The sequence below is a fragment of the Oikopleura dioica genome, chromosome XSR (assembly GCF_907165135.1).
Source record: "Oikopleura dioica chromosome XSR, OKI2018_I68_1.0, whole genome shotgun sequence".
Taxonomy (NCBI): domain Eukaryota; kingdom Metazoa; phylum Chordata; class Appendicularia; order Copelata; family Oikopleuridae; genus Oikopleura; species Oikopleura dioica.
Genome location: NC_137294.1, coordinates 12515400 through 12539128, shown reverse-complemented (window position 1 = coordinate 12539128; position 23729 = coordinate 12515400). Strand labels below are relative to the sequence as shown.

The following is a 23729-nucleotide window of genomic DNA, read 5'->3' as shown; positions in this document are numbered from 1 at the left end:
TTTTCGAAAAATAGCTTGCCAAGAAAAACAAGAGTTTCCAGCAGTTGTTCTTATTCTGGCGTATTCTTGATATGAAGGAATAAATCATTGCTTAACAATCATGTGCAGAGTTGCAAATTTATGAAAATTTTTTCTAAGCTGAGCTAAGGTTTAAATTGAGCCGAGCTGGCCTCTTTTAAAAACAACTGAGCTGAGCTGGGTTTTTTCAAAATAATTGAAATTAGCTGGGGCTTATCTGATGATTTTTGAGCTGAGCTGAGCTGACGATTTCTCAAACTGAGCTGAGCTGAAAGAGCTGATTTTGAAAAATAGACAATCAAAATTGGTTCGATCAGCTCAATAGACTGAGCTGAGCTGAGCTAGCTGAGCTGAGGTCAAAATTGAGCTAGCTGAGCTGAGCTGGCTCTTTTCGAAGAACCATTGAGCTGAGCTAGCTGAGCTGAGGTCAAAATTTAGCTGAGCTGACCCTCATCTCCAAATTGCTGAGCTGAGCTGTTGCTCAGCTAGCTCAGCTCAGCTAGCTCACAAAATTTTCAACTCTAGTCATGTGGAAAATTTGACGAGAAAGATCATAAATTCGACCAAAAATCTGCCGATAGTTAGTTCTTATTCTTTTTCAGTTTGAGCTAGACTGAAAAAATTGGCGCAATCAGACAAAAAAAGGCGGGCGCTGAATTCAGACTGTAGATTTGGGACACTTCGCATTTGCATTTTAGAGAAAGCACCGTTTACTGAAAATTTATTGTTTTTCTGAAAATGGTGGGGGGGGGGCTGCGGTCCTTAATAGCAGTTTACAGTAGGAAGAGTAATGTTTTATTGTGTGAGTTTATTTACAGTGATTGTTAATTTTATTGAAAAGTATTCAAGTAGACAGGGCCGAGAAAAATCTTTTCGATGCTTCTTTTCTTCTTCAAAAGGCTGTGGCTAATGGCTTCACTGGATTTGCTTTGTCCGCGGCAGTCGAGGAGGGATGAGCCGCCGAACTCGCCTTCGTTGATTCTTTCTTTGCTTCCTCTTGCTTTTCGCTCTTTTCAGCTTTCGGGCTCGGTTTCGAAGGAGAAGATTCAGTTACAGCAGTGTTCGCGTGTTTCAGAACGTCTCCTACTGTCCTTTTTGTGTGAAAGACCTCGATTTCCGTGGACTTTTCTTTGCTGCGGTCTTGCAGCTTTGTTCGGATGTGAAACATTGATTTTCCTTGACAATCAGCGCCGTCAATGCCTAAATTTAGTTTTCTCTCTCAACTTTGAAAAGAGAAAAACTGTGCTTACTTAAAATTTGATCGCCGGGAAGGACAGAAGTTTGCTTAAAATCGACTCCAGCTTTGACTTTTACCCATTCAACGGATTTCAGAGCGCCTGAAGAGATTAAAAGTTGTAACTGTTGTAACTACTAGATTATTTGGACTTTTCTTAGATAGAGGGCGCAATTTAGGGTTTTGGCCAATCAGAAGCCAGTATCTCTTCTGTAAGCCAATCTGGGCTGGGCAACCTGTGTAGAAAACCTGAGTCAGGGTTTTAAAGTTTTAAAATGAAAAGCCGCGAATTTTAAAACTTAAAAACCCTGACTCAGGTTTTCTACACAGGTTACCGAGCCCAGAAGCCAATCAGAGACGTACGAAATAAATCGGATTAAACTGGATTAAACTGATTTTGGAACTTACATTGGCCCTCCGAATCGAGGTAGAAATCCACTTGGAAACGGTCAGTCACGTCGATCTTATACTTCTCCCCGGTTTCTATAAATGATATGTCCGTTTTTTGTCAAACGAGTGGCAAGTTTGAATCCTCGTAAAAAGCACTCTTTTTGCCTTACTTTTATGAATTTTTCGCATATTTTGGGGGACAGTGATTGTCCCTCGCCCGCCATGCTGCGCCAAGTTTTCTCGGAATTTTCGCTCTAGAATGGTCTGCGTCTTTGATTTGGCAATTGTCAGTTTTTCCGGTTTTGAATCAATGACGACTTCTTCTTCTAGCGATTTGTCCAGCTGCGGTGCTTCTTTTTCCGTGATTTTTTGCGCTTCTTTTGCTTCTTCTGAAAATTATCAGAATTATTTTCGCGTTTCTAGTTTTTTTTTTTAAAGAAGTGGCTGAACACACAAAAGTGACTGTAACACGAAAAAAAGCACGCGTTTATACCTTCTTTGGGGACGTCTGAGTCAGAAGCAGTCCTCCTAATTGATTTTTCTGACAAGTTAAAATTTAACGCCGCGAATTTTTACCTTTTTCTTTGATTCTGGCCAAATCCTCTGGGTTGAAGTTCCAGTTCTTTGGCGCCGAATCGGGCTGGTCGAAGGAGACGGTTTTGCGGACGCTTGGGCGGACTACGCGTTTGTTTGGCTGGTCGTTGTTGATTTCAGCGGCGCGGTGAATTATGCTTTTTCGCTAGAATTACTTTTTGAATTTTTGAAAGGGCAAAGTGCTTACAGTTCCGAAAGATAAGTCTGGTGCGCTTTCTATCTTTGGCACTGCTTCTTCTGGCTTGAAATTGGCTTTTACATAATAAATCATAAAAGAGACTCTTACCCTAAATTGTCGATGTATAAGCAGGACTACTCCCTAAATTGTTAATTAGGGAAAGTCACGTAGGCAATCAAAGTACGTGACTTCCAGAAAATCGACATTTTTGGGAGTTTTTGTACTATTTTACTGACAATTTAGGGATTCCCAATTTTCGTCAAGAGGCTATTTTAAAAAGTCTATTTATCAAAAGATCGGAATCAGTTGAAAAGCCTTCCTTGGGAGGAATAGGAGCTCCATCAGTCGTTGGCGAGTCTGAGTCCTTGGACAAAAAGCCTCCTGGAGAACTGTCAGATCTGACGATGATACTCTTTCGCTTCGCTTCAACAAATTGTAGGTCAAATATTTCGTCGTCGACTTCTTCCATGATCGTCATTCTCTTCGTACGGCTTTCGCTCTAATAACGACTTTTAGATTTTGCTTTTTTGATTTTATTCTTTGTGATTGAAAGTTTTTCTCGGCGACTGGGTCTATGTCTGCGTTTGCACAGGCTCTTCAAGCTGAAGTTGTTTACGGGCTTTTCTTTTGAAAATTGGACAGCGCCAGTTTCGGGAGCTGTGTTTTTGAATACCAAACACATTCGACTAATAGTACCAAGCAAGTGGATCTACAGTAGATGCCCTACGACTCGTAGGCTACGAGCGATATGGTAGTAGGGGTCAGAAGTGAGGCAGCCCTATTCCTAAGCCTAACCCGGTGGGCTACGCCCCCGGGACACCCTAAGGGCCTTACGGTTAGGCCTGACCCGACCGATAGCCCCGCTACACCGAACGATATGGATGTTGATTTGTTACAGTAGGTTCGATTCGAACCTTCGACGAAAGGGGTAGTAGGGGGTTATCAGTCGGGGAGCCCCTAAGCCTTAGCCCTTTGGGACCCCCCCTAAGGCTTAACACAGGGGGCTTTGCTCCCCCCCCGGAAACCCTCAGTGAGTACCTCTATATCCCCTAACCCTAACCCCTAACCGAGAAAAATGTTCAGACGAACAGTCCTTTTTGGGTAGCCCGCTACACCCTTGTGAATCACAAGTTGTGACTATGTTTTGTCAACAAAGTTTCAACTTGTTTTGAAGCAAGTTGGCAGGCATCAATCTTTGAGCAAGGCTTAAGAATCTCGCCGAATTTGTGATAATGTTGATTTGCTCAAACAAAGTGTCGAGAGTTCGCAATTTGTTGTTTGTTCGTAAATTGAACGTACCTTGCTTGTCGTCTCGTTGCTCCCCAGAAAATTTGTTTTGTCGTTGGTTTCCGTCTCTGGCTTGATTCCGATGCGCTGCTGAATCGCCAGAATCGTCTTTTGATAATCTGTTGCCTTGCGCGAGCTCTTCAAGTCCTCGAGGAATGTTTCTAGCTCATTTCTGCTGGCGGTTTTGAACGAAAACGAGACTTCTTTCTTTTTCAAGGCAATCGTTACATCGTGCATCGACTTTTTCGCCAAGGATTCGCCGTCTAGTCGTTCTATTTTGTCGCCGACTTTGAGGCCGATTTTGTCTGCTACAGCGCCAGGCTTAAATATATCGATGATCATTTAAAATAATTCAAATCGAAGGTCCAATATTTCGTCATTAATATTTTTCTCGTTTTTATTTTTCTACAGAGCTTATCCATAATAGCGACCTTTTTCATCAAGCTTCTGATTGGCTGAAACAAGTACCTCCTTTATTGACCAATCAGAAGGCCGGATAGAAGTTGATGGAAAAGTCCTTAATTAAAAGATGTCAATCTAATCAAATTTAAAAAGAAGAGCCCCTTTTAAACAAACTGTCTGTTTTAATATTTGTTTTGCGATTAGTGGACAGGGTTACCTGAATCCTGTGGATAACATATTTCCCAACATGTTCCATCACGCCCAGGCCGTGTTTTTCGTCCGAGCCAAGCTGAATCAGCACTGTGGTAATTTCGTTCTTGTAGTCGTACGCGCCGTTGAATTCCCACCTGACGTCTTTGCCGCTTTCGATGACGGGGTAGTAGCCGCAGGGGCGAACTAAAGTTAATCGTGTGAGAATTACGTACAGTAAATGTTATAAAATTTTTAAGAGCTTCCGTTGACAAGTGGTCAAACATACTTGTCAGCTTTAAACGGGTGCCCTTGAGAATGGCTTCAGAAGCTTGCTTCTTGAAGATTTCCAGCGATTGCTCCAGAGTGCATTTGTCCAACGAGTATTTATTGACTTAGATGCGATTCTCGATTTAGCTGACAATCAAATTGAGAGCTGATAATCACGAAAATGAGAATTTGAACCGATTCCTGAAAGAATCTGATCGCCAATTTGCAGCTTCTTTCCAAAGGGATTCATGGTCGACTTCCTTGTCTTCAGATTGAAAGAAACATCGTCGACGAAAATGGAGAGGCCATTTTCAGCCCCGCCGGCGAGGGAGAAGCCCGGCTCATCCGGATTCTTGATAACGAGTGTCAGTTTGGTCTCGGCGAGGTCGGGCACGCGCTCGGCGAAGGGGCGCTGATGCTCGTGCTTGAGGATTTTGCGGGCGAGGGCGTAGATTTTCAGGTGAGCGGGAGCAGCTATCAGTTCTTTGAGATGGCGGACGAACATGTCCAGATCAAAGGGTGGAATTTCTAAAGGATAAATACGATAAGTGATGGGAGCAAACATCCAGCGAAGACGGAAAGATGGACTGTCCCCTAGTTTCCTTCCGCCGCACCTGGCTCTTTCCCAAATTAAACCAAAAGGAGGGAAAATACGCACCGTCGTTTTCTGCATCCATCATGTCAGCAATTTTGGATAAAGTTTCCTCGTCGAATTTGTGGTCTTGGAACATAGTCTTTCTCACGTAATTGATTCCAGAGCTCTTGCTGAAGCCGTAGGTATATGTGTCGAAGGCGCTTTCTGTTTCCTGGGCCAGATCCTTCAATCAATGCTTTTGAACTAAACAAGGGGATACCCTTATTTTTATCGACCAGAAAGATTCAAGTAAGATGTATTCTAAGTTATAAATTATAAACAAAACGGTTTTAGGGGATAGAAATCATAAATAGCGCTTTCTTCCTCTAAATTAGCATAAGGAGGCCCTTAATTTATCCTGCCAAATGAAAATAATATTCTTTATTTAGTAAAAATTCCCTTAATAAAAATTATTTTCGCTGCCAGAACAACGTAATAAAGAATATTATTTTTTGCTTGGCTAAATTAAGGGTCTCCTAGTGTTAATTTTTAGAGAAAAGGCGGTATTTATGATTTCTATCCCCTAAAACCATTTTGTTTATGATTTTGTTCCAATTTTGGGATAGCAGTCATAAATACCGTTTTTTCTCTAAAGATTAACACTAGGAGACCCTTAATTAATAATTTAGCCAAGCAAAAGAAAATAATATTCTATATTTAGTTGTTTTAACCGCAAAAATAATTTTTATAAAAGAAATTTTTACTAAATAAAGAATATTATTTTCTTTTGGCAGGATAAATTAAGGGCTTCCTTATGCTTATTTTTAGAGAAAAAGAGGTATTTATGATGTCTATCTCCTAAAAACCGTTATCTTCATGATTTTTCTTGCAACCTTTTAGGTTAGTGGTAAAAGCATTTCCTGGCCCATGCAGTTGCGTATTTCTTCTCTATCATCCTTGGATAGTTTCTGGAAGTCTAGCGCCATCAAGTCGAGGGATTCGTTCGGTAGTAAACGAAAATGGATCTGAAGGGGCAATAAAACGTCTCTAACTTTCTAACGCGGGAGCCAAAATGCAAATTTGTTTATTCCGGAATACAAACAATGCCCAAAGACAAACACATTCCCATCAAATTTGTAACCACGTCATGGCCAAATGAGTTAGACTAGCATGTCGTAACGCGCATTTCTCTTGCTTAAAACTTCTGCTGAAAAAAGGAGAAGCATTCAATTTTAAGACTTCTGTAAGAGTTTTAAGACTTCAGAATAAATACAAAAACTGGGCAAAGACTGAATTCAGGAATTATAAAACAAAAAGACATTCAGCTAAAACTTGTAGACGCTATAAAGCCGATATTTTTGTCTTGACGTAGATACACCCTTATTTCATTATCCCAATTTGGAGTTCTTCCAAATTGTTCTTCATTTTATTTACCTTAGCCGCAAGGTCTACCCCCTTAAATTTGAATTTTGGATCTTCAAGAACTATAAGCTTTACACTTCTTAACGGGGTCATCATCATAAGAAGCAAACAATTAGAGTCAACAAAAAACTCGTGTTAATGACATCTATCACCTTAAATATTAGTACATTGAAATATTTAAGGGGACAAATAAGGATATCTTGTTGATACTATCAACGATTAAGGGTGTCAATATCCCTTTAATTTTTCAAGAATGAACGCAATACTGACACCCTTAATTAAATTCATTTTTGACCCCCTTAATGACATCTATCCCCTTAAATATTAGCACACTAAAATATTTAAGGGGACAAATAAGGAAATAAACCATTAAGGGTGTCGATATCACTTTGATTTTTAAAAAATGAAAGCAATACCGACACCCTTAATTGATTTCATACTTGATCATCATGTGTTCTTCTTAGTAGTGATCTTCCGCTGCGCATCTTTTCAAAAAAATACAAACAAAAACTCTTAAATTTTTTCTCTGGTTTCTTTTGTTTTCCGGAACTGATAGTTTGGATAGGAAAAAACGTCAGATCGAGCGAAATAACTGCAGCGATTTGAAGCTGAGCTAGACACACACATTACTTTCATTTTGGACAAATGTTAAAATTAACTGGCGGCGGATAACTGTCGAGACAAAGAGGCCTTCTATTCAGCTTCCTCTCAAATCTTCCGCAAATTTTGGTTTCTCATGAACTTTTGCATCGATTCTGAGCCTGTCAGGGCTTCAAGCACCGTAATACGCGGATAAAAAGTGACATTCCATAAATTCTCTTCCTTGATTTCAAACGACGATAGATTCTCATAAATTTCTTCTGGTCTTTCAGAGTTTTTTGGAGAGATTAATTTTGGAAGCGGATTTTGAGGATAAGGTTTTAATTGGCCGGGAGGCCAGATGCAGCAATCTTATTGGCTGCCAAAAATCTACTTCCAAAATTAATTTCTCCAAACTAATCGTTTCAAAGTTAATTTATCCTATGATAGCATAACACATGCATGGTTTTATGGCAGCCAATATGATCGCTGCATTTGGCCTATCAACCAATCAAAACCTGATCCTCAAAATAGGATTTCTATGTTGCTATTTCCTATTTTCGGTCTAGAGTAAAGACCATAATTTTAAGAAATTTCTGCCGCTGTAAGCACATTGTATTTTATGTTATATGAATAAACATTGTTATGCGTATGTTATGTGAATAAACATTGTATTTGGGAAGAAATACAAGGAAGGAAATGTCTGCAGAGGGAGAATTAAGTTCACGTGAAATTATTGCTCTGAGCAGTCGAGGACGAAATTCTTGATTTTAATGTCGGTGCTGCCCCAGTTAGCTCCGGCACCGTCGCCGAGTCCCATCCAGTAATTGTTTCCGGCGTTCCATTCGGCATCACTGTTAGTTGTAGAGATGACTGGAACTCCATCGATTCTCCAAGTGTTTGTCCACAAGTTTGTTTCTTCGTCGAAGCTGTGCTCGAACTCATACGTTGCCCAACCGTCAGCTGGGCAACCGCTTAGCCAAATGGAATATATGTCGAATCCCAAAGTCTGGACAAATGGTCCATTATGGGTTTCAAAATCGTAACTAGTGAATGATCTGCTGGTACCGAGGCCACTAGAAATAATAGTAAATTTTACATAAAAAAATAATTGGAATTCCAGTTATTCAGAATTAATGATTACGGTATAAAATTTCACTCACATCGTAAAGTAGATAAAGTTTCTACTCATGTATAGCATAGCAAGAGGTTTATCCGCAGTGGAAAGTTTTGACTCCTCGTCTTCCAAGTTTCTCTTCTTTTTATTCTTCTTTTTCTTCTCCAATTCAGCAGGGCCGACGCTGGGGCCGCCGAATCGAAAGGTTTCCCGATCTGTTATGTGAAACAGGTAACCATTTGAGAAATCATCGTTGCAATCCATCTCGAAGCTGGTCTTGAATGGCTTGGAGACGTCGATCTGAGCGAGGTTGTCTCTTGCACCAGAAACTTCCGGAACTGGGCCGATGAATGTTTGGCTGCATAAGCACAGTTTGAAATTTTTAATTTCGATTTCAGCGCCTATCCAGTGTTCTTCACTGCCGAGTCCGATGTGGAAATCGTATCCAGCGTGCCATTGATCATCGCTGTTGGTTGTCGAGAGAATTAGTTCCCCGTCGGCGGTCCAAGTGTTAGTCCACAAGCCCGTATCTTCGTCGAAGCTGCGCTCGAACTCGAAAGTCGTCCAGCCTTCTCCTGGACAACCGGCTGCCCAACTCGTAGCGACACCAAATCCTCCAGCCCAATGTTGGATGTACGATGGTATATAATTATCGAAATCGCCGTCTGTGAAGTCTGTGCTATCGTCCACGCCACTTAAAGAATCGTTAATTTTCAACATTGAAAAGATGAAGTTATAATCACTTAAGTTATTAAAATAGCCACGCATAACAATCTCAACTTACATCGCAAACCAAACTAATTCTTGATTGCGGGCTATAGCGGCAAGTGGGCGGTCACTTGATGAAAATCGAGGGTCTTCTATCTGCGCCGAGTCCGGATCCACCACGGAGCTACTGAATCTTGGCTTTTCTGTATCAGTGATTTGCATGATATAACCGGTGCTGAAGTCATTGTTGCTGCAATCGAATTGAAGGCTAACTTTGAATGGCTTCGAAATGTCGACGTCTGCCATGTTTTCCTTTTGGGTAATCATCTCAGGAGTATTGCCGATGAAGACAGTGCAAGGACCAGTTTCAACGCACTCCATGCCTTCTTCGGTGCAAGTGCAGAGCTCTCCAGAGCCTTCAACCTCCTCTCCGATTCGGACGTAAAGTCCGTCGGCAGTGATGCATCCGCATGAAGTCTCGTCAACACAAGCTCCGTCCTCGAGAACTTGGCCTTCTGGGCATCCGCACATTCCTTGGATCACATTGTCGGTGCCGCATCGATCTTCTTTGCTAACACCGCGAGCGACGTCTTCGCAAGTCTGCGCTTCGAAGCAGCTGTTGGTGCATCCTTTGTAAACTTGATCCGCTGGGCATTCCTCTTCGCAGTTCGTAGCCGCTGCCCAATTGCAGATTCGATCGAAATCGGCGGTTCCAGGAGTCTTCCTCTCGAGGCACGCGGAAGCGTACTCGCCGATGATACCACATTGGAGGCCGTCTTTGACGCAGCTGTTGAAAAGACAAGCTTCATGAACTTCTGTTCGATCGCCAAGGAACTCACAGCCGCTGAAGATATTTCGATAGAAACTGGAAAGTGGGTGTCGGAGAGTCGGTTGACGAACAGCTTCACATCTCGAGTACGCAGCATTGTATTCTGTTGTCGATAGGTCTTCGCAAGGAGTCAATCGCCCGCCGTGCGAGCAAGTTTCATCATCATCAGTTTGGAACCGATCTCCAAAGGAGGCTCCGTCAGCTTCGTAATCAGCCCTGAGAAGACGCTCATCAGAGTAATCGCCGTCGTAGTTACCGCAAAGACCGGCCATCTCATTCTTGTAGCACCCATTGACCCAAAGATAGAAGGACCAAGAACTGTAGTAGAATTGGGCTCTCAAGCCATTCCAGGTTTTGACGTACACACTGTAAATATTTGGGCCATCTGATGACGATCGATAGAGATAGATCTCGTAATCATCAGTGACAATCGTTTCTGTTCTGCTAATTTCTGAAACGGCGTCGATAATTTTCTCTCCTGTTTCATTGTCTTCTAGAGTAACTTCAAATCGAGCTCTTCTGTAGTCATCGCTGTCATCTACGTTGCGAATGTAAAGAGAATACTTTTTCGCATCGCCAGCAACATAATCGCGTCCGTGGAAGTCGAACCAGATCTGGTCCGTAACAGCGCCGATAAACGGAAGCCACGGTTTTCGATTTTTGATGTCTACGTTGAAGCCAGGAACGTCGTCGCGATCAGGTGCACTAGCTAGATTGTAGCGGCAATCACCGTGGAAACCGTACTGGTAGCCGTCGAAAGTTCTGATGTAAGGATCATTGTGAGCTCGGCAATATGCAGTTCCCCTGTTTTCGCACGGAATTGGTGTGCAAACGACTCCATCGGAAGTACACTCGCAGTTCTCTTCGTCGGTAGAGAACGTCGAACCTTGTGAGTAGTAGACGCCATTGTGGTCCCAGACGCATCCGCAATCTTCTTCGAGGATGCAGCTGTCGCCATCGAGAATATATCCGGGCTCGCAGACGCACATGCTGTCAAATTCGTCAATTGTCGATCCGCATCGTTCGGCATCCGACATGTGTCGATTGACGCAAGTTCGTGTGGCGGCGCAAGTGCTTGCACAACCCTCGAACTGGCTATTAGCTCCGCATTCCTTTTCACAGCCAGTTTCGCTGGCCCAAGAGCAGACATTACCGCGAAGATGAGCGGGAATTGTGTTCAAACAAGTCTTGGCGTAGTTGGCAAGAGAGTCGCAAAGAGAAGAGCGATCCCCGCAGCCATCAATGAGACAGCTGAGATAGGCGGCGTTCTTATCAGCGGTGCAATCGTGGAAGACTCCTCCGGGGATATTTTTGTCGAGAGGGACGCACATGTCGGTTACCTCATCGATATCATCGCATTCGAAATCGACAACTTCTCTGCATCGTGGGTCAGGCTCAGCGAAATCATTTGCCCATTCAATGAGTTCTGATTGATAAGCAGTCCAGTTTGAAAAATCCAATTCCGAAAATTTCGACGCGACTTCATCGAATTTATCGTATTTTACACCATCGTAGTTCCCGCAAAGACCGTCCACATGATCCATATAGCAATTTGGAAGTGTGAAATCGAGGATATGATATCCCGCATTAGAAATAAGAGCGCCGAACCAGGTTGTAACTCTAATTCTCGGCGAAGTTTCGAATGTAAAGTCATCGGTTTCTATATTGTTTGTGTAGGAAGCACCGGTCCATCGATCTTCAAGAACAGTTCGACTACTATCAACAGATAAAATGTAGCGAGGAGTTTCATCTTTTGTCTGGCCTTCTGCCGGGAACTCAAATGTCCATCTTCTTAGGCAGGATACTGGTGTTTCACCGTTCCAATTGCCACATCTTTCTTGACCAACTTCGAGTTTAAACGCGGGAACGTTACGGAACTCATCATCGCCCTTCGATTCAGCAAATGTGTATCTGCAAGCTCCTTGGAAATGGTGAAATTCTCCATCAAATGTTTCGTAATGTGGATCTCCCCAAACTCTGCAAGTAGCCACTTCTGTCGCAACACAATCACGTGGACATGCGTCTTCGTTGATACACTCGCCTTCGTGCATCACTTGTCCGTCCGGGCAGCCACACATTGCGTAGATGGCGCGTTGAGAGCCGCATCGAGCTTCATTTGAAATTCCATCGACGACGTCATCGCAAGTTCGTTGTTCAAGGCATCTGTTCGTGCATCCTTTGAAAACTTGACCAGCTGGGCATTCTAGATCGCATCCAGTTGCTTCGGGCCAAGAACAGACAGTCTTAAAATCGCTGCTGTCTGGATTCTTTCTGACAAGACAACCTCGAGCGTAAGATTGAATGAATCCACAAGCCCAGTCTCGCTTGATACAACCGTTGAAGAGGCAACCGTCGTGATAGTAGTGTTTGTCGAGGAAGCCGCAGGATTGGAAGACATCGGCTTCGGAGTTGCTGTCATCTAGAGCCGCGCATTTTTCCTCAACAGCATTCAATTCGTCAGCAGGAAGGGCCTCGCAGGGGCGAAGTACTTTCCGTGAGAGCAGAATGGAAGAGTCTGAGTCTTGAAACTTTCGCCGAGCGCGTCCGGATCAGTTTTGTAATCGGACGCAATTTGTGTCTCAGATGCTTGTGAATCGTCCCAGTTTCCGCAAAGGCCGAAGATAGCGTCCTTGAAGCAGTTCGGTACTTTAAGTGTCATATCCCAATACACGTGATCGTAGAAGATCTCCACGCCGTTCCACAGGACGATAGTGACATCTTGGCCGTCTATGTCGATCGAAACATCGTCAAGGTTGACATCTTCGTTGTAGAAAACCTTCCCTGTGGCTCGATCAAAAAGTCTTACATCGAGATTCGTGTTATGGTAATCGTCGGAAGTATCCAAGTTATTGATATGGAGCAGGTATCGTTTTGAATCTCCAAAAGCGTAGTCACTCGAATGGAACTCGAGCCAAACTTGGTCAAGGACAGATCCGTCGCCCCATTCTTCTTCAGTAATATTCCACTGAACTTCTCTTCTGTTGCTGAAATCAATATTGAATCCTGCTCGAGCAGGCGTGTCTTCGTAGCTGGCGAGTGAGTAGCGGCAGGTTCCGTGGAAATCGTAGGCGACGCCGTCGAAGGTCTCGATGTATGGATCGCTGTGGACTCGGCAGGTGCCTTTTTCTTTATCTTCGCAGGGGATGGGGACGCAAACAACCACACCGCCGCTTGTACATTCACAGTTGTCTTCAGTGGTTGAAAATTCTTCCCCGAGCTTGTAGTAGCTTCCGTCAAAGTTGCAGCCGCAGTCTGACTCGAGAATGCAGACACCATCTTCGAGAATGTATCCGTCTTCGCAGACGCAAAAGCCTTCAATTTCATTTTCTCCTCGACATCGCTCGAAATCGTCCAAATGACGATTTTCGCAGGTTCTAGTGGCGGCACAAGAATCCGCGCAGCCATCGAATTCGGAATTGGCGCCGCATTCTGGCTCGCAACCGAACTCAGCGGCCCAATCACAGACAGGTGCGCGATCTTCTGGTGCCAGATCGTTGAGACATGCTTTCGCGTAGGATTGGAGTGCGCTGCATCGATCAGTTCCGTCGCAAACTTCCAAAACGCAAGCTGTGTTGAATGGTGCCTGATCGACGGAACAGTGCTCGTTGAAGAGGCCTTCCGAATTCTCTGGGTCGATGGGCTGGCAGGAATTGATTGCGTCGGAAACATGAACGTCGCATTCGAAGTCGTGAATTTGGCGACATCGTTCGTCGGGAACTTCGAAACTCGTCGCCCAATCCAAAGGTCCTGCTGCACATCTCTCCAGTTGTGCATTTGATGAGTCAAACTAGTTTGGCTGAACTCATCGTACTTCTGTCCGTTGAAATTGCCGCAGAGACCCTTGACGTTGTCTTTGTAGCAATCAGGAACCCAGATGTCGAATTTTGCATCATTTCGAGCGTTGTAGTACGCCCTAACGTCAAAATAGGTTCTAATATAGACACTATCCCAGCCGACGTAAAAGTAAAAATCTGGATTTCCGTAGAACGATCTCGTGTAGGAAACTCCAAGCTGACGATCTTCGAGGACAGCACTGCGCATTTGCCAGCGCCAACCATCCGCGGAAACGACGTATCGTGGGATTTCATCGGGAGATTGGCCTTGGCCAGGGAACTCGAAAGTGAATCCGCGAGTATGCGTGTACACGCCCGTTCTGAAGTAGTCGAGATCGGCGACGATTTTGAACCAAGGCATGTTTGGGTATTGAACGCTGTCGACTTCGACCATCGTGTATTCACAGCTTCCCTGAAAGTGATGGTATTCCCCGTCAAAGGTGGTGTAGTGAGGATCACCCCAGGCCGTGCACCGTCCAAATCCAGCTGATCCTGAAGCTGGGTAGCACTTGTCGGTATACTGTCCTGTCTCGCAAACAGCAGGATACTGTTCTTGACAGTTTCGACGGTAGCTATATCGATAGCCTCCGTACGTGGCAGTGCAGGATTCATCTCCTTGATACCAGTAGAATCGGTTTTCGTGAAGAGCAGCACTCATCGCTCCAAAACGGTTCTTGTCGCCGTCAGGTTGGGCGAGCCAGCTCCCACGAAGGTAGCAATACGCCAAAGCCTCATCGTAGTCCATCGTAGTTGGGGAGATGTGGTAGGCGAATTCTTGATCCTGGTAGGCTTTGTTTTTGGCGAGTTTTCGAATGTCCTTTTTCAAGATTCAAATTGTGATACAAATTGTAATTAATCGGTACGACAAAGAATTGCGTTTGGTCTAATCCGTTTTGAAAGTAAACATAAGAATTAAGAGAAATATATGAAAAGTTATTACGTAGCCAAGTTTCTTATATCAACAACTTTTTGTTTCGTAAATTTTCTTTAGCATCATTATATGATCTAATATATAATTTATAGCTAAAAAAGGTCTATTTCGTAGATTTTTCGGACCTAAAGCCAAAGCAATAGGCTTTCCCCGGACCCCTGCTAAGCGTTATCAATTATTCATCCTTTTTTATGATCTACTACCATGGTCCATGGTATGATATTAAATATATTTGTCAATTTACGTATAACATTGTTGAAAATAAGGACCAATTATTCTATAATTAAGCTGGAATTGGTATGATATCCCTAACCCTAAACTTTAGGGCCTAAAGCCTAACCCAGCCCCCCCGTGACCCTCCAATAGGTACTCCCAGTCCCCTAACCCTTATTCTTAACCAAGAAAAAGGCTTGATACCATACCAATTCTAGCTATATTATAGAAGAATTCGTCCTGTACCAATTCTAACTGCAACCTTCCTCAATATTTCTATCCTTTCTTATCTGGTTTTATTTTCTCAGCTTGAACCTTTCCTTGACAGATCGTTCAGGAACTCGAATTTTCTTACCCTCAACACGATTGTGGGAAGCGAGGCAAGCGTATGAGTCGATCCAGTCATCGAGCATATCCGCGAATTGGTTCAAATTCGTGGCTAGAGAGGCTCTAGTGTCGAAGCTCCTCATCTCGACGGGCTCGTAGCTTGGATTGGTGAATCCCGAGTCGCATGGGCCGCTGTCCTGGTAGAATTCGACGGCTCGTTTCGCTCGCTCATATCTGTTTTCGAAGGCGGAAGCGTGCTTCTTGCTCGCTGCTCCTAGCGCTGAAAAGAGCTCGGAAGCGTACTCATCGGCCGCTTCCCAAAATTCAATGAATTGGAAATCCGCGCGGGCGAATTTCGCCCCGTGAAGAGCCAAAAAACTCGTCAAAAACTGCTCTCTCATTTTCTTTCAAACCAGAGCTAAGTTGTTTCTTAGCTTGGAAAGAAAGTGATAAGAGTGAAAAGTGGGGCGGGCGTCGCTTATATAGGGGAGGTAGAAGGCCCCAAGCTGCTTTCGACTTATTGACCTGGCGGCGGCGCTGAGTACGGGGCGGCGCCCGTGTTTTGCATCTGGCGCAAGGTTCTCATCCCACGTGCCTATGTCCACCACGCGGGTAAGGCAGCGGCAAGAATTCGGGATAAGAAGGTTCAAATTTGAACTTCTCGCTATCGTGAGGTTTTCCAAGCCCTGTAAGGTTCTTAATCTAAGCCTTAACTGGCTTAATGAGGCTACTGACAGTAGTCTTAGTCTAGTTAAGACTAAACGATGAGTTACAGTCGACTCTGGCAATTACGAGCCTTTTTTTGTCGGGAATTTCGTGAAATACTCGTAATTCTCCGAGTTGGAAAATTTGGCTCGATTTTCTCTCGATTTCATTTTTAAAGACCCTCCATCAAGAATTGCGAAAATGGGCCTCCTTGAAGTTAGTATTTCTCCGAAGCTATCTTATTTACACCCTTAATTTAATTGGAACTCGAATTTAACACTCGAATACAACCGCTTCCCTTATGATGATCCCGAAAATCACGGTTGTTCAAAAAATCTAGTTCTACCTCCTCAATGAAATATATGCCGTTAAAGATCAGGTTGATAGAATCAAGCTTACAGGCCGTTAAAGATCAGGTTGATAGGATCAAGCTTTTTCAGGGATTTAAGCTGAGGGAAACCCTTAATTTTTTTCAGGAGAGAGCTAAGGCTCTAAGCTACCACCGTACCCCTTTGGAAAGTTTTTTGTCAACGAAAAATTAAAATAATATTCAGAGACTTTCATAAAAAAAATAATGCAAATTTTCAATCTGTTAAAGCTGCTTTAAAACCATCTGAAGAGCCGGAGACTCTTAAGCCAAAGATTTAACCCGGTAACAGGCGCGTGGCCGTCTCACGGCCACGCGTGGAAATGAGTTGCCAATCGCATGCCCGGATCCATGTTTTCACTCAATCACAGACAGGCAAAAGCGTAGGCAAAATCGACCACCCTGTTAGCGGGTTAATGATTAAAATCAAGCATTCTCAATTTTTTCGAAAAAAATTATTTTCGGTCGATGATCCCTTGTTTTCAAAATTGGCGGGTTTTTGTCAAAATACTCGTAATTCTGCTACTCGTAATTGCCAGAGTCGACTGTAAATCGAAAAAATAAGAATTTATGCGATGATTTTGGCTAAACAATAATTAGTTATTTTCAGATTTTTAAGTTTTTCTTAGTCTAGTGACTAGACTGTGACAATTTTCCCAAAATTTTGGGATGGTGTCTGGAGCCGACAAAAAATTTCGACAAATTTTGCGTGGGCGGCTACTCGGCTGCTGATTGGCCGGTGAGCTGAATCCAGGCTTCTGATTGGTTGAAAATTTCCGCGCAAAATTTGTCGAAATTTTTTGTCGGTTCCAGACACCATCCCAAAATTTTGGCGTATTTTTAGACCAATCTCGTCTTTTTGACTTAGACTGTCTAGTAGACGTCTTATGAAAGAGAAAAATTAGGATATCGCTATTGCAAATGAAATCGAAAAGCAGCATCTTCTTTTCTGATATCTACTCCAAAATAAGCTTTTATCTCCCTATGTTTTCAGTATACACACATTTTAAGCCACGTGATCCCAATTCGCAAGCAAGGATGTGCATCTGTTTTATCTCATAACATTTAAGGGTTTTTTTAATTCGCGCGCTTATAGTCAAAATACATTATTTTCCCCGCCGAAGAAATTAGTTCTTAATTTTTTAAGAAACTAAATATTTCAAATTCTTTAAAGTCGCATATAATCCTCAAAACTGAACTATGTAAAAAATGTCACAAAAATTGCCGACCCCTGTAGTGATGAAGAATGCCCTTTTTTAAATTCTTTAATCATTTTTTGAATAGCTCAGATCAAAATCAACAAAAATGTATTTACCATTTGTACCTATCGAAAAGAAAAAGCCACAGAAATTGACCTTGAAGTTGGCACTACTAACATAACACACCGGACCTTACTATTCGGGCAAAAAAAAGTTCATGTCGCATGAATATCTCGGCACGGCAACCTGCGTAGAAAACCTGAGTCAGGGTCTAAAAAATCTTTAATAAAAAGCCGCCTCGCATATTTTACTGTATCTAATCTATTTTTAAATTTTTGCGAAGCGGCTTTTCATTTTTTATTTTTGGACCCTGACTCAGGTTTTCTACACAGGTTGCCGAGCCTAGATGAAAGTTCACTTAATTTCAAAACACTTAATTCTCAAAATTAATTTTTTGGCAAATGAACTTTTTAGCAAAGTTATCGTTTCTTCCCCCCAAATCCGTCCTGGCGCAGTTGTATAATGAATTCGAAGTATGCCCGCCCCGAAAGTAGAAGCTTGTCAATTCGAGTGGGGCACGTTCCAGAGACGGTTCAACTCGTAACAAGCACTCTGTTTTTAATCTTCTTTTTTGACGAGTTTTACAATTTTTCAAGTGCTTTTCTTCTTAGAAAAAGATGTAACTGCTGAAATCGGCTTTATTCAAGTAAGAAAGAGCCACATCAAGAAGGGAAAAAGAAAAAATAAAATAAAAAATTATCAATTTCAGCAAATTTTTATGATAAGAAATTTGACAACAGTCTTTTCTCTTCAAAGAGTTTATTCGAAGATTGACATAATAACCCACATCGAAGTCTTCATTTGCCCATTCCTCCAGTGCCAGTCGCTTCAGTAGCAGTTTCTTCCGGATAGAGGGCGTCGTAGAAGCTCGAAAAACCCGGCAGCTTCTCAACGAGCAGTTTCATCCCAGCGTTGACTTCCTCGTTGGCCAGAAGTTCAGTAAGAGTATCTCGGTCCGCGTTACTCAGGCCTTCGATCCAGCTCACTTGGGTGGATTCGCCTTCTTGTCCAGGCACACTGGAGCCGGAAAAGTCGCCCATGTTCATCTGAAAGTCGGAAATTAGGACCAAAAGTAACCAAAATAGGACTCTTTTTTTCTACCAAAAAAATAATTCTTGGCGCTAATAAAATTGCTTTCGTGCCCTTTGTACTGTATTACCGGTAGTAGGGGGTTATCATTCGAGCAGCCCCTAACCCTAAACCTAACCCAGAGGGCAACGGCCCCGGGACCCCCACCCACCTAAGGCCTAAACCAGTGGGCTTGGCCCCCGGTCCCCCCTTTAGAGTTCCCAGTCCCTAATTCCCGGTATTACCTGAATATTGGCTGTATTCATATTGATCATGATGACACTAGTTTCACCCCCAGCAGGCTGATCCATCGCCTGTACTCCGACAGTAGCAGTAGCAGAAAGAAGAATATCAAACAGCTTCATTTTTGACGCTCCCTGAAGATTTATTTTGTGAGAAATATGTAAAGTCGAAGATTTATCTCACCACTTATCTCTCAAGTGAACGATTTTGAAATGAACATCGACGCACCAGATGAGTATTTATGAGCACAAAAGGATCGAGAACAGATTAAGGAAACAAAACTTTACGAAACTATCTGGCCAGCTACTGTATTTTCAGAAGATTCGGGAAGCTGCCAGCCTTCGTAGTAGAATGTGTATCTACGTGACTTTGAGTCCAAGATGGTAGTTGCTTGCTTTATCTAAAACGAAGCTGTCAGAAATCAATAGATCACGAGGGAGGTCCCAGTGCTTCGATCCGCATCACATCATATGATAATTTCTCGGCTAGAATTTGAATTAAATTTGAAGAAAAAGAACAGAATAGAGAACTGCGCGCTACTTTGATGCAAGTTGCTACTCCGCTCAGCAAATTCTTCAAAGTATCATGAGCGAGGAAACTCAAAATACTCTCCAAGAAGAAGAGGAGAACGGAGATGACTCGATTTTCATCGAAAATCCGTCGACCTCGCCGTACGATCTTGTTCTCCAGCAAAACGGAACAGCCCTTCCTGGCGTTCCAACGCCCTGGGAGTCACAGTCATTCGATTATCCGACGGAACCAACTCCAATTGGAAGAATCATGAGAGCCATTTCCAGCGTTCAAGACAAGTGCACAGCAATGCCCCGTAATATCATCCTAAAGGGGGTAAGCGTCGATAATGCTAATCTTCGAGGACAATTTTCTCCGAGAATTAACGAAGTGATACCCTTATTTTTTCAATCAAACTTCCGAAATTTGAAATATTTAAAAGCAAAAAATAATAAAATAGTTCCTTTATTGGATAAAATCTGCTCTTTTGAAGAAGATTTCTGCTCTAGAATTCGTCCAGAATTGATAAAATCCCTATATTAGAGTCTATAAGAAAGGTCCACAGTAAATTTTTGTAAGCAAAATAATGGTGTCCCTGAGTTAATTTAGGAAGAAAAAAGTCTCCAAGACAACCCTATTATCAACGCCTACCCCCTTAAGTCGCCAACACAACTGGTCATCATCGGCAAAGCACTCTTCCTCTGCTTAGTCGGGGCGTCGTTTCTGTTTCTAGCATATCGAAGAGTTTCCTATTTCCCCGGCCTTTTATTTTGTATCAAGCTCGTCACTATCGCCTCTAGCTTTTTGAAGACGAAAATCAGTGGAAGCCTCAAGGAAGCCTTTTTCGTCTTCTCAATAGTCATCAACCTCATTCTCATCGCCATCGCAGCCTATTTGATTGCGACGCTAGAATTGTCAATCGACAAAAATTTCATTCTTCAATCTTCAAATATATTCACATGCCTCATTTTGCTCTTCTTCCTGACAGGTAAAACATGATTCTTGGAAGGAAGAAATACGTCAAATCATACGAATCAATCTCCTCAGCCTTTCTCTACTAAAGAGTTCATAAGATGAACTTTCAGAGGGTGCCCATAATTACTAATGTTGTAGGCTAAGCAAGCTAAGCTACGAACTGAAGACTGGATCAATCTTTTAATTCGCGAAGCCGCTTCGCGGCTTTGTAACTAAAAGCCGCTACGCGGCTTTTCACTAAACTTCTTTCAGCCTTGGCTCAGGTTTCCTACACAAGTTGCCGAGCCCAGAGTTTAATTACCTATTTATTTTTCAGAAATTTCGCTGAGCTAAGCTAAGCTCTTGGTTTAGCCATGAATATTCTAGCCTCATTATCTAGTTTAGAATTTCCTCAAAACATCCGTCCACTAAACATCATCAATTTACTTTTACTCAATCTCGTCGCTGCGATTTTCTTCCAAAGGTAAAATAGAAAACATCCTTTACTTGATTCAATATTCTTTCGAAGACATATCACGGGAAAGATGATCATCAAAAGTCTCAGCTGGGTTCTCGAAAAGATCATTAGCTACGCTGATTCCGGAAGCTTGTGGATTTATGGTGGAATGGAGGGCGATGCATCGAGCTTTTGTGCTCCGTTTTTTCAACGCACATTTTGGTAATGATCGATTTTTGGTATTCAACAATTTTTCCTCTCATTTTAGTTTTCGGCGATTTTGAAAGTGTTTCATTCTTTTCGAACTTTCAACTTTCTGATCGAGTTTTTCGCCCTGCCCCTTGCCGCGTTATCTGGAATTTCCTTCCTCGATTGCCAATGCTTCCTTGAATCGTTTTTGTTTTCAAACTTGGAGGAAGAAGAGGATCGAAGAATAGAGAACTTGAACAGTTGCAAGAAACTGGCCAAGTTCTCCAGCGAGTTCGGAAGCATTCTTTTGTCGAATTTGATCATGTTTGCAAAGATGACGATCAAAAGCGAGAATTTGATCATGTGCTTCTTGATGAGCGTCTTCATCCACCTGCTGATAAACAACTTCGTCTTGCCAGAGAATCGGCGACTTGATCTTCCAGGGAAAATCAAGTCCAGATCTTCGCCAAAGCCAGTGATTGAAGAACTATTAGACGGCGCTTGTGGAGCTATTTCGTCTTGTTTGAGACTTTCAGGGTTGATTTTATGCACAATTCCGACGCTGGAGCTTTTCAAGAAAGGGTCGCGAAATTTCTTTTTGAACCAATAAGAAACGCATTTCAGCCAATAAAATTGAGGAATTTTTGGATGAGCCAATCAAAAGTCTATATTCTCGGTTAGATAAATCGAAAGCCCGAATTTCAATAATGACAGTCTGAAAATTTTTAAGACCCATTTAAAGAGTCTCTTCGACTTTTTCTACGAGCTCGTTGGCGAGAAACTGAATCTCCCGGAACTGGACGCACTGGACCTTTTGGGAGTGATATTCTCGCCCATGTGTGTAGCATCAGGCGTGCCAGACGATGAGGCAGCGTTTTGCGGAAAGTTGACTGGCAGCAACCTCTTCTTTGGCAACTTTGTTTCCTTCCAATTCCTCGCCGAAGGAAAGAGCCACCGAGAAGATGGCCGGCCCAAGTGCGATTGCGAGGGCCGCGTTCACTGGGCCACGGAAAAATCAGAACTCATTATTACCTCATTACTTCTCGGCTCGTACTTTATCGGCAAGGTCTTTCAAACGAAAAGGACGAAGAAGGATTATCGACAGACGAAATGCGCGTTTTGGATTGCAATTGTCGGCGTCTACATGCGGACTAATATTATTTCACTCGTGGTATGATATATACGTATTTTCTCCTTGAGTCAGCATAGCTACCCCCTTATTTTTTGATATTCAAAATTAGTTTTGGCCTTTATCTTGTTTTTAAAGGTTTTATTTTTGCTGGGAGATAGCTGTAGTGGTTTTATGCATATAAAAACTACAAGGCGGTTGGTGTGAGCTTGATAAAAAGTGTATTGGTGTTTTTAGAAGTTTATAAAAGTGTGTCGTGTTGTGTGTTGTGTAAGGCAGAAGCAGGTTACTTATATAGTGCTTGTGTTCGCGTGAATAGAGCTTTAGTTCACGCGAACGAGTTGTAAGTAAGGGTGAATAAAAAGTATTCTTTGGCGGGCTATGTGTAGATGGAGATGAGTAACTTGTAGTTTGAGTTGAATTAGCAGTCTGTGCTGGGTAGAGTGACTTGCGCTGTAGTGGCGGTGAGTGTACTCGTCGCGGCGGCGAGAGCGTTCGTGCGCGCGGGTGAATATTTCACGCGGACGGATTTGTATTTCAGCTTGGCGCTTTAACAAGAGAGAATTTTTGTTTTTATATAAGTGTAAAACTACTACATATTCCTCCTCCTTTTTAGAAACATCCTCGTTTTGGAAAATCATTCATCTGATTGGACCTGGCTTTTTGTTCGAATGCAGATGTGAAGCCAGGAGTCGGATCGTTCAGGTTGTTTCCATCTATAAAATTTATCCACTGATCGTCGAGTTGATCTTGGTCGAAGTAAACGTTGTCTACGCGGGTACAAGCGGTTGAGGTCGATTGAACTTCCTCTGCATTCCTATTTTGTTGTTCAGAAGTCGAGTTTGTAAGCATTGGTCCTTGAGCAACGCAAAGCTTGAAATTCCCAATATTCAATGAGTTGAGATAGTCATAGCAGACGATTTCTGCTCTCGTTGTCATTGATGATAATTCCGAAGGAGTGATATTCGCCATTGCGCTCCACAGAGATCTTTTTCCATAGAATTCGGTCTCGAAAGACTTGATAATCTCCGTTCTCGATTGCTCTTCATTTATGTTAGAGAATCGTAGGATGAGTGCTTTATAAGACCAGTTGAGGAGGGCTTCAATCGTAGTGGCTCCTTGGACTTGTAGATTGCTCGCTAGAAAAGTGAATTCTCTGTTCTGGGCAACCTTCAGCAGGGCTTCCTCAATTTTGATGAGATACTCTCGTAAAATGCGCGTTTTGGGTTCATTCCGGAGGCAATGAAGGTTAACTTTGAATCCAATGATGAAGGAAAGTGAGAATTGAATATATCTTCGTTTAGGGTCTTCTCTTTGCAAATACGGTATATTTTCAATTATGCCAAATCGGCTGCCGGACATTTTTCTTCGTTATAAGCTCTTTTTTTTTTGAAATATTTTAAATAAAAGCTGACGTTTTTCCATTTTCTGAATTTTCGTCGGTACATTTTGAAGGGGGGGTTTCCCCGTCAGGGTTTTGCTGTTGGGACGTAACGACGGGAGAGGTTCGGTGTGTGTGCTCCTCGCTCGACGCTTTCACAATGGCTACTCCCTTATGATTTACGAGCTGCGCTGCGCTCATCTGTTTGCTTTCGGTTTTTCCTTCCCGGTTTTGATTTCGTTTCGCGGATTTTATTTCGATGTTTTGTATTTGAAGATTTCGCTGAAATTTTCTTCGTTATCACAAATTGTTAATGCCAATTGGAATTCTAGCAATTTTGTTTTCCACAGTCGTGCTCGGCAGTTACATTTT

General features: G+C 42.7%; 4 protein-coding genes across 4 annotated transcripts; all 4 read right to left on the bottom strand.

Annotated features, from left to right (window-relative positions):
• Positions 1–829: 829 nt before the first annotated feature.
• Positions 830–2507, bottom strand: LOC145709416 (uncharacterized). The gene is made up of 6 exons (XM_081787097.1): positions 2424–2507; positions 2219–2381; positions 1813–2031; positions 1661–1735; positions 1269–1355; positions 830–1218 (listed from the first exon to the last, which is right to left on the bottom strand). Exons 1-6 carry the CDS (start codon positions 2505–2507, stop codon positions 911–913), a joined length of 936 nt encoding a protein of 311 aa, XP_081643223.1. The 3' UTR covers positions 830–910.
• Positions 2508–2673: 166 nt separating this feature from the next.
• On the bottom strand, positions 2674–6651 carry LOC145709415 (uncharacterized). The gene is made up of 8 exons (XM_081787096.1): positions 6634–6651; positions 6571–6591; positions 5221–5380; positions 4758–5090; positions 4582–4686; positions 4321–4499; positions 3714–4022; positions 2674–2913 (listed from the first exon to the last, which is right to left on the bottom strand). The coding sequence occupies exons 1-8, from the start codon at positions 6649–6651 to the stop codon at positions 2674–2676; spliced, it is 1365 nt and encodes a 454-aa protein (XP_081643222.1).
• Positions 6652–7796: 1145 nt separating this feature from the next.
• LOC145709414 (uncharacterized) lies at positions 7797–15496 on the bottom strand. The gene is made up of 7 exons (XM_081787095.1): positions 15124–15496; positions 14488–14507; positions 12598–14441; positions 12321–12420; positions 9039–12262; positions 8301–8948; positions 7797–8213 (listed from the first exon to the last, which is right to left on the bottom strand). The coding sequence occupies exons 1-7, from the start codon at positions 15494–15496 to the stop codon at positions 7871–7873; spliced, it is 6552 nt and encodes a 2183-aa protein (XP_081643221.1). The 3' UTR covers positions 7797–7870.
• A 2700-nt stretch (positions 15497–18196) lies between these two features.
• LOC145709818 (uncharacterized) lies at positions 18197–18866 on the bottom strand. The gene is made up of 2 exons (XM_081787520.1): positions 18740–18866; positions 18197–18472 (listed from the first exon to the last, which is right to left on the bottom strand). Exons 1-2 carry the CDS (start codon positions 18857–18859, stop codon positions 18224–18226), a joined length of 369 nt encoding a protein of 122 aa, XP_081643646.1. The 5' UTR covers positions 18860–18866; the 3' UTR covers positions 18197–18223.
• Positions 18867–23729: the final 4863 nt, after the last annotated feature.

Coding starts and splice junctions, on each gene's coding strand:
- LOC145709414 (XM_081787095.1), bottom strand. CDS start 15,496: ATGAGAGAGCAGTTTTTGACGAGTTTTTTGGCTCTTCACGGGGCGAAA. Junction 12,263..12,320: donor TCCGGACGCGCTCGGCGAAA/GTTTCAAGACTC, acceptor CGCCCCTGCGAG/GCCCTTCCTGCTGACGAATT. Junction 8,949..9,038: donor GAATTAGTTTGGTTTGCGAT/GTAAGTTGAGAT, acceptor CGATTCTTTAAG/TGGCGTGGACGATAGCACAG.
- LOC145709818 (XM_081787520.1), bottom strand. CDS start 18,859: ATGAAGCTGTTTGATATTCTTCTTTCTGCTACTGCTACTGTCGGAGTA. Junction 18,473..18,739: donor TGAATACAGCCAATATTCAG/GTAATACCGGGA, acceptor TCCGACTTTCAG/ATGAACATGGGCGACTTTTC.
- LOC145709415 (XM_081787096.1), bottom strand. Junction 4,023..4,320: donor ATGTTATCCACAGGATTCAG/GTAACCCTGTCC, acceptor GATATATTTAAG/CCTGGCGCTGTAGCAGACAA. Junction 2,914..3,713: donor GCAACGAGACGACAAGCAAG/GTACGTTCAATT, acceptor AGTCGTTATTAG/AGCGAAAGCCGTACGAAGAG.
- LOC145709416 (XM_081787097.1), bottom strand. CDS start 2,507: ATGATTTATTATGTAAAAGCCAATTTCAAGCCAGAAGAAGCAGTGCCA. Junction 2,382..2,423: donor CAGACTTATCTTTCGGAACT/GTAAGCACTTTG, acceptor AAGTAATTCTAG/CGAAAAAGCATAATTCACCG. Junction 2,032..2,218: donor GGCCAGAATCAAAGAAAAAG/GTAAAAATTCGC, acceptor GATAATTTTCAG/AAGAAGCAAAAGAAGCGCAA.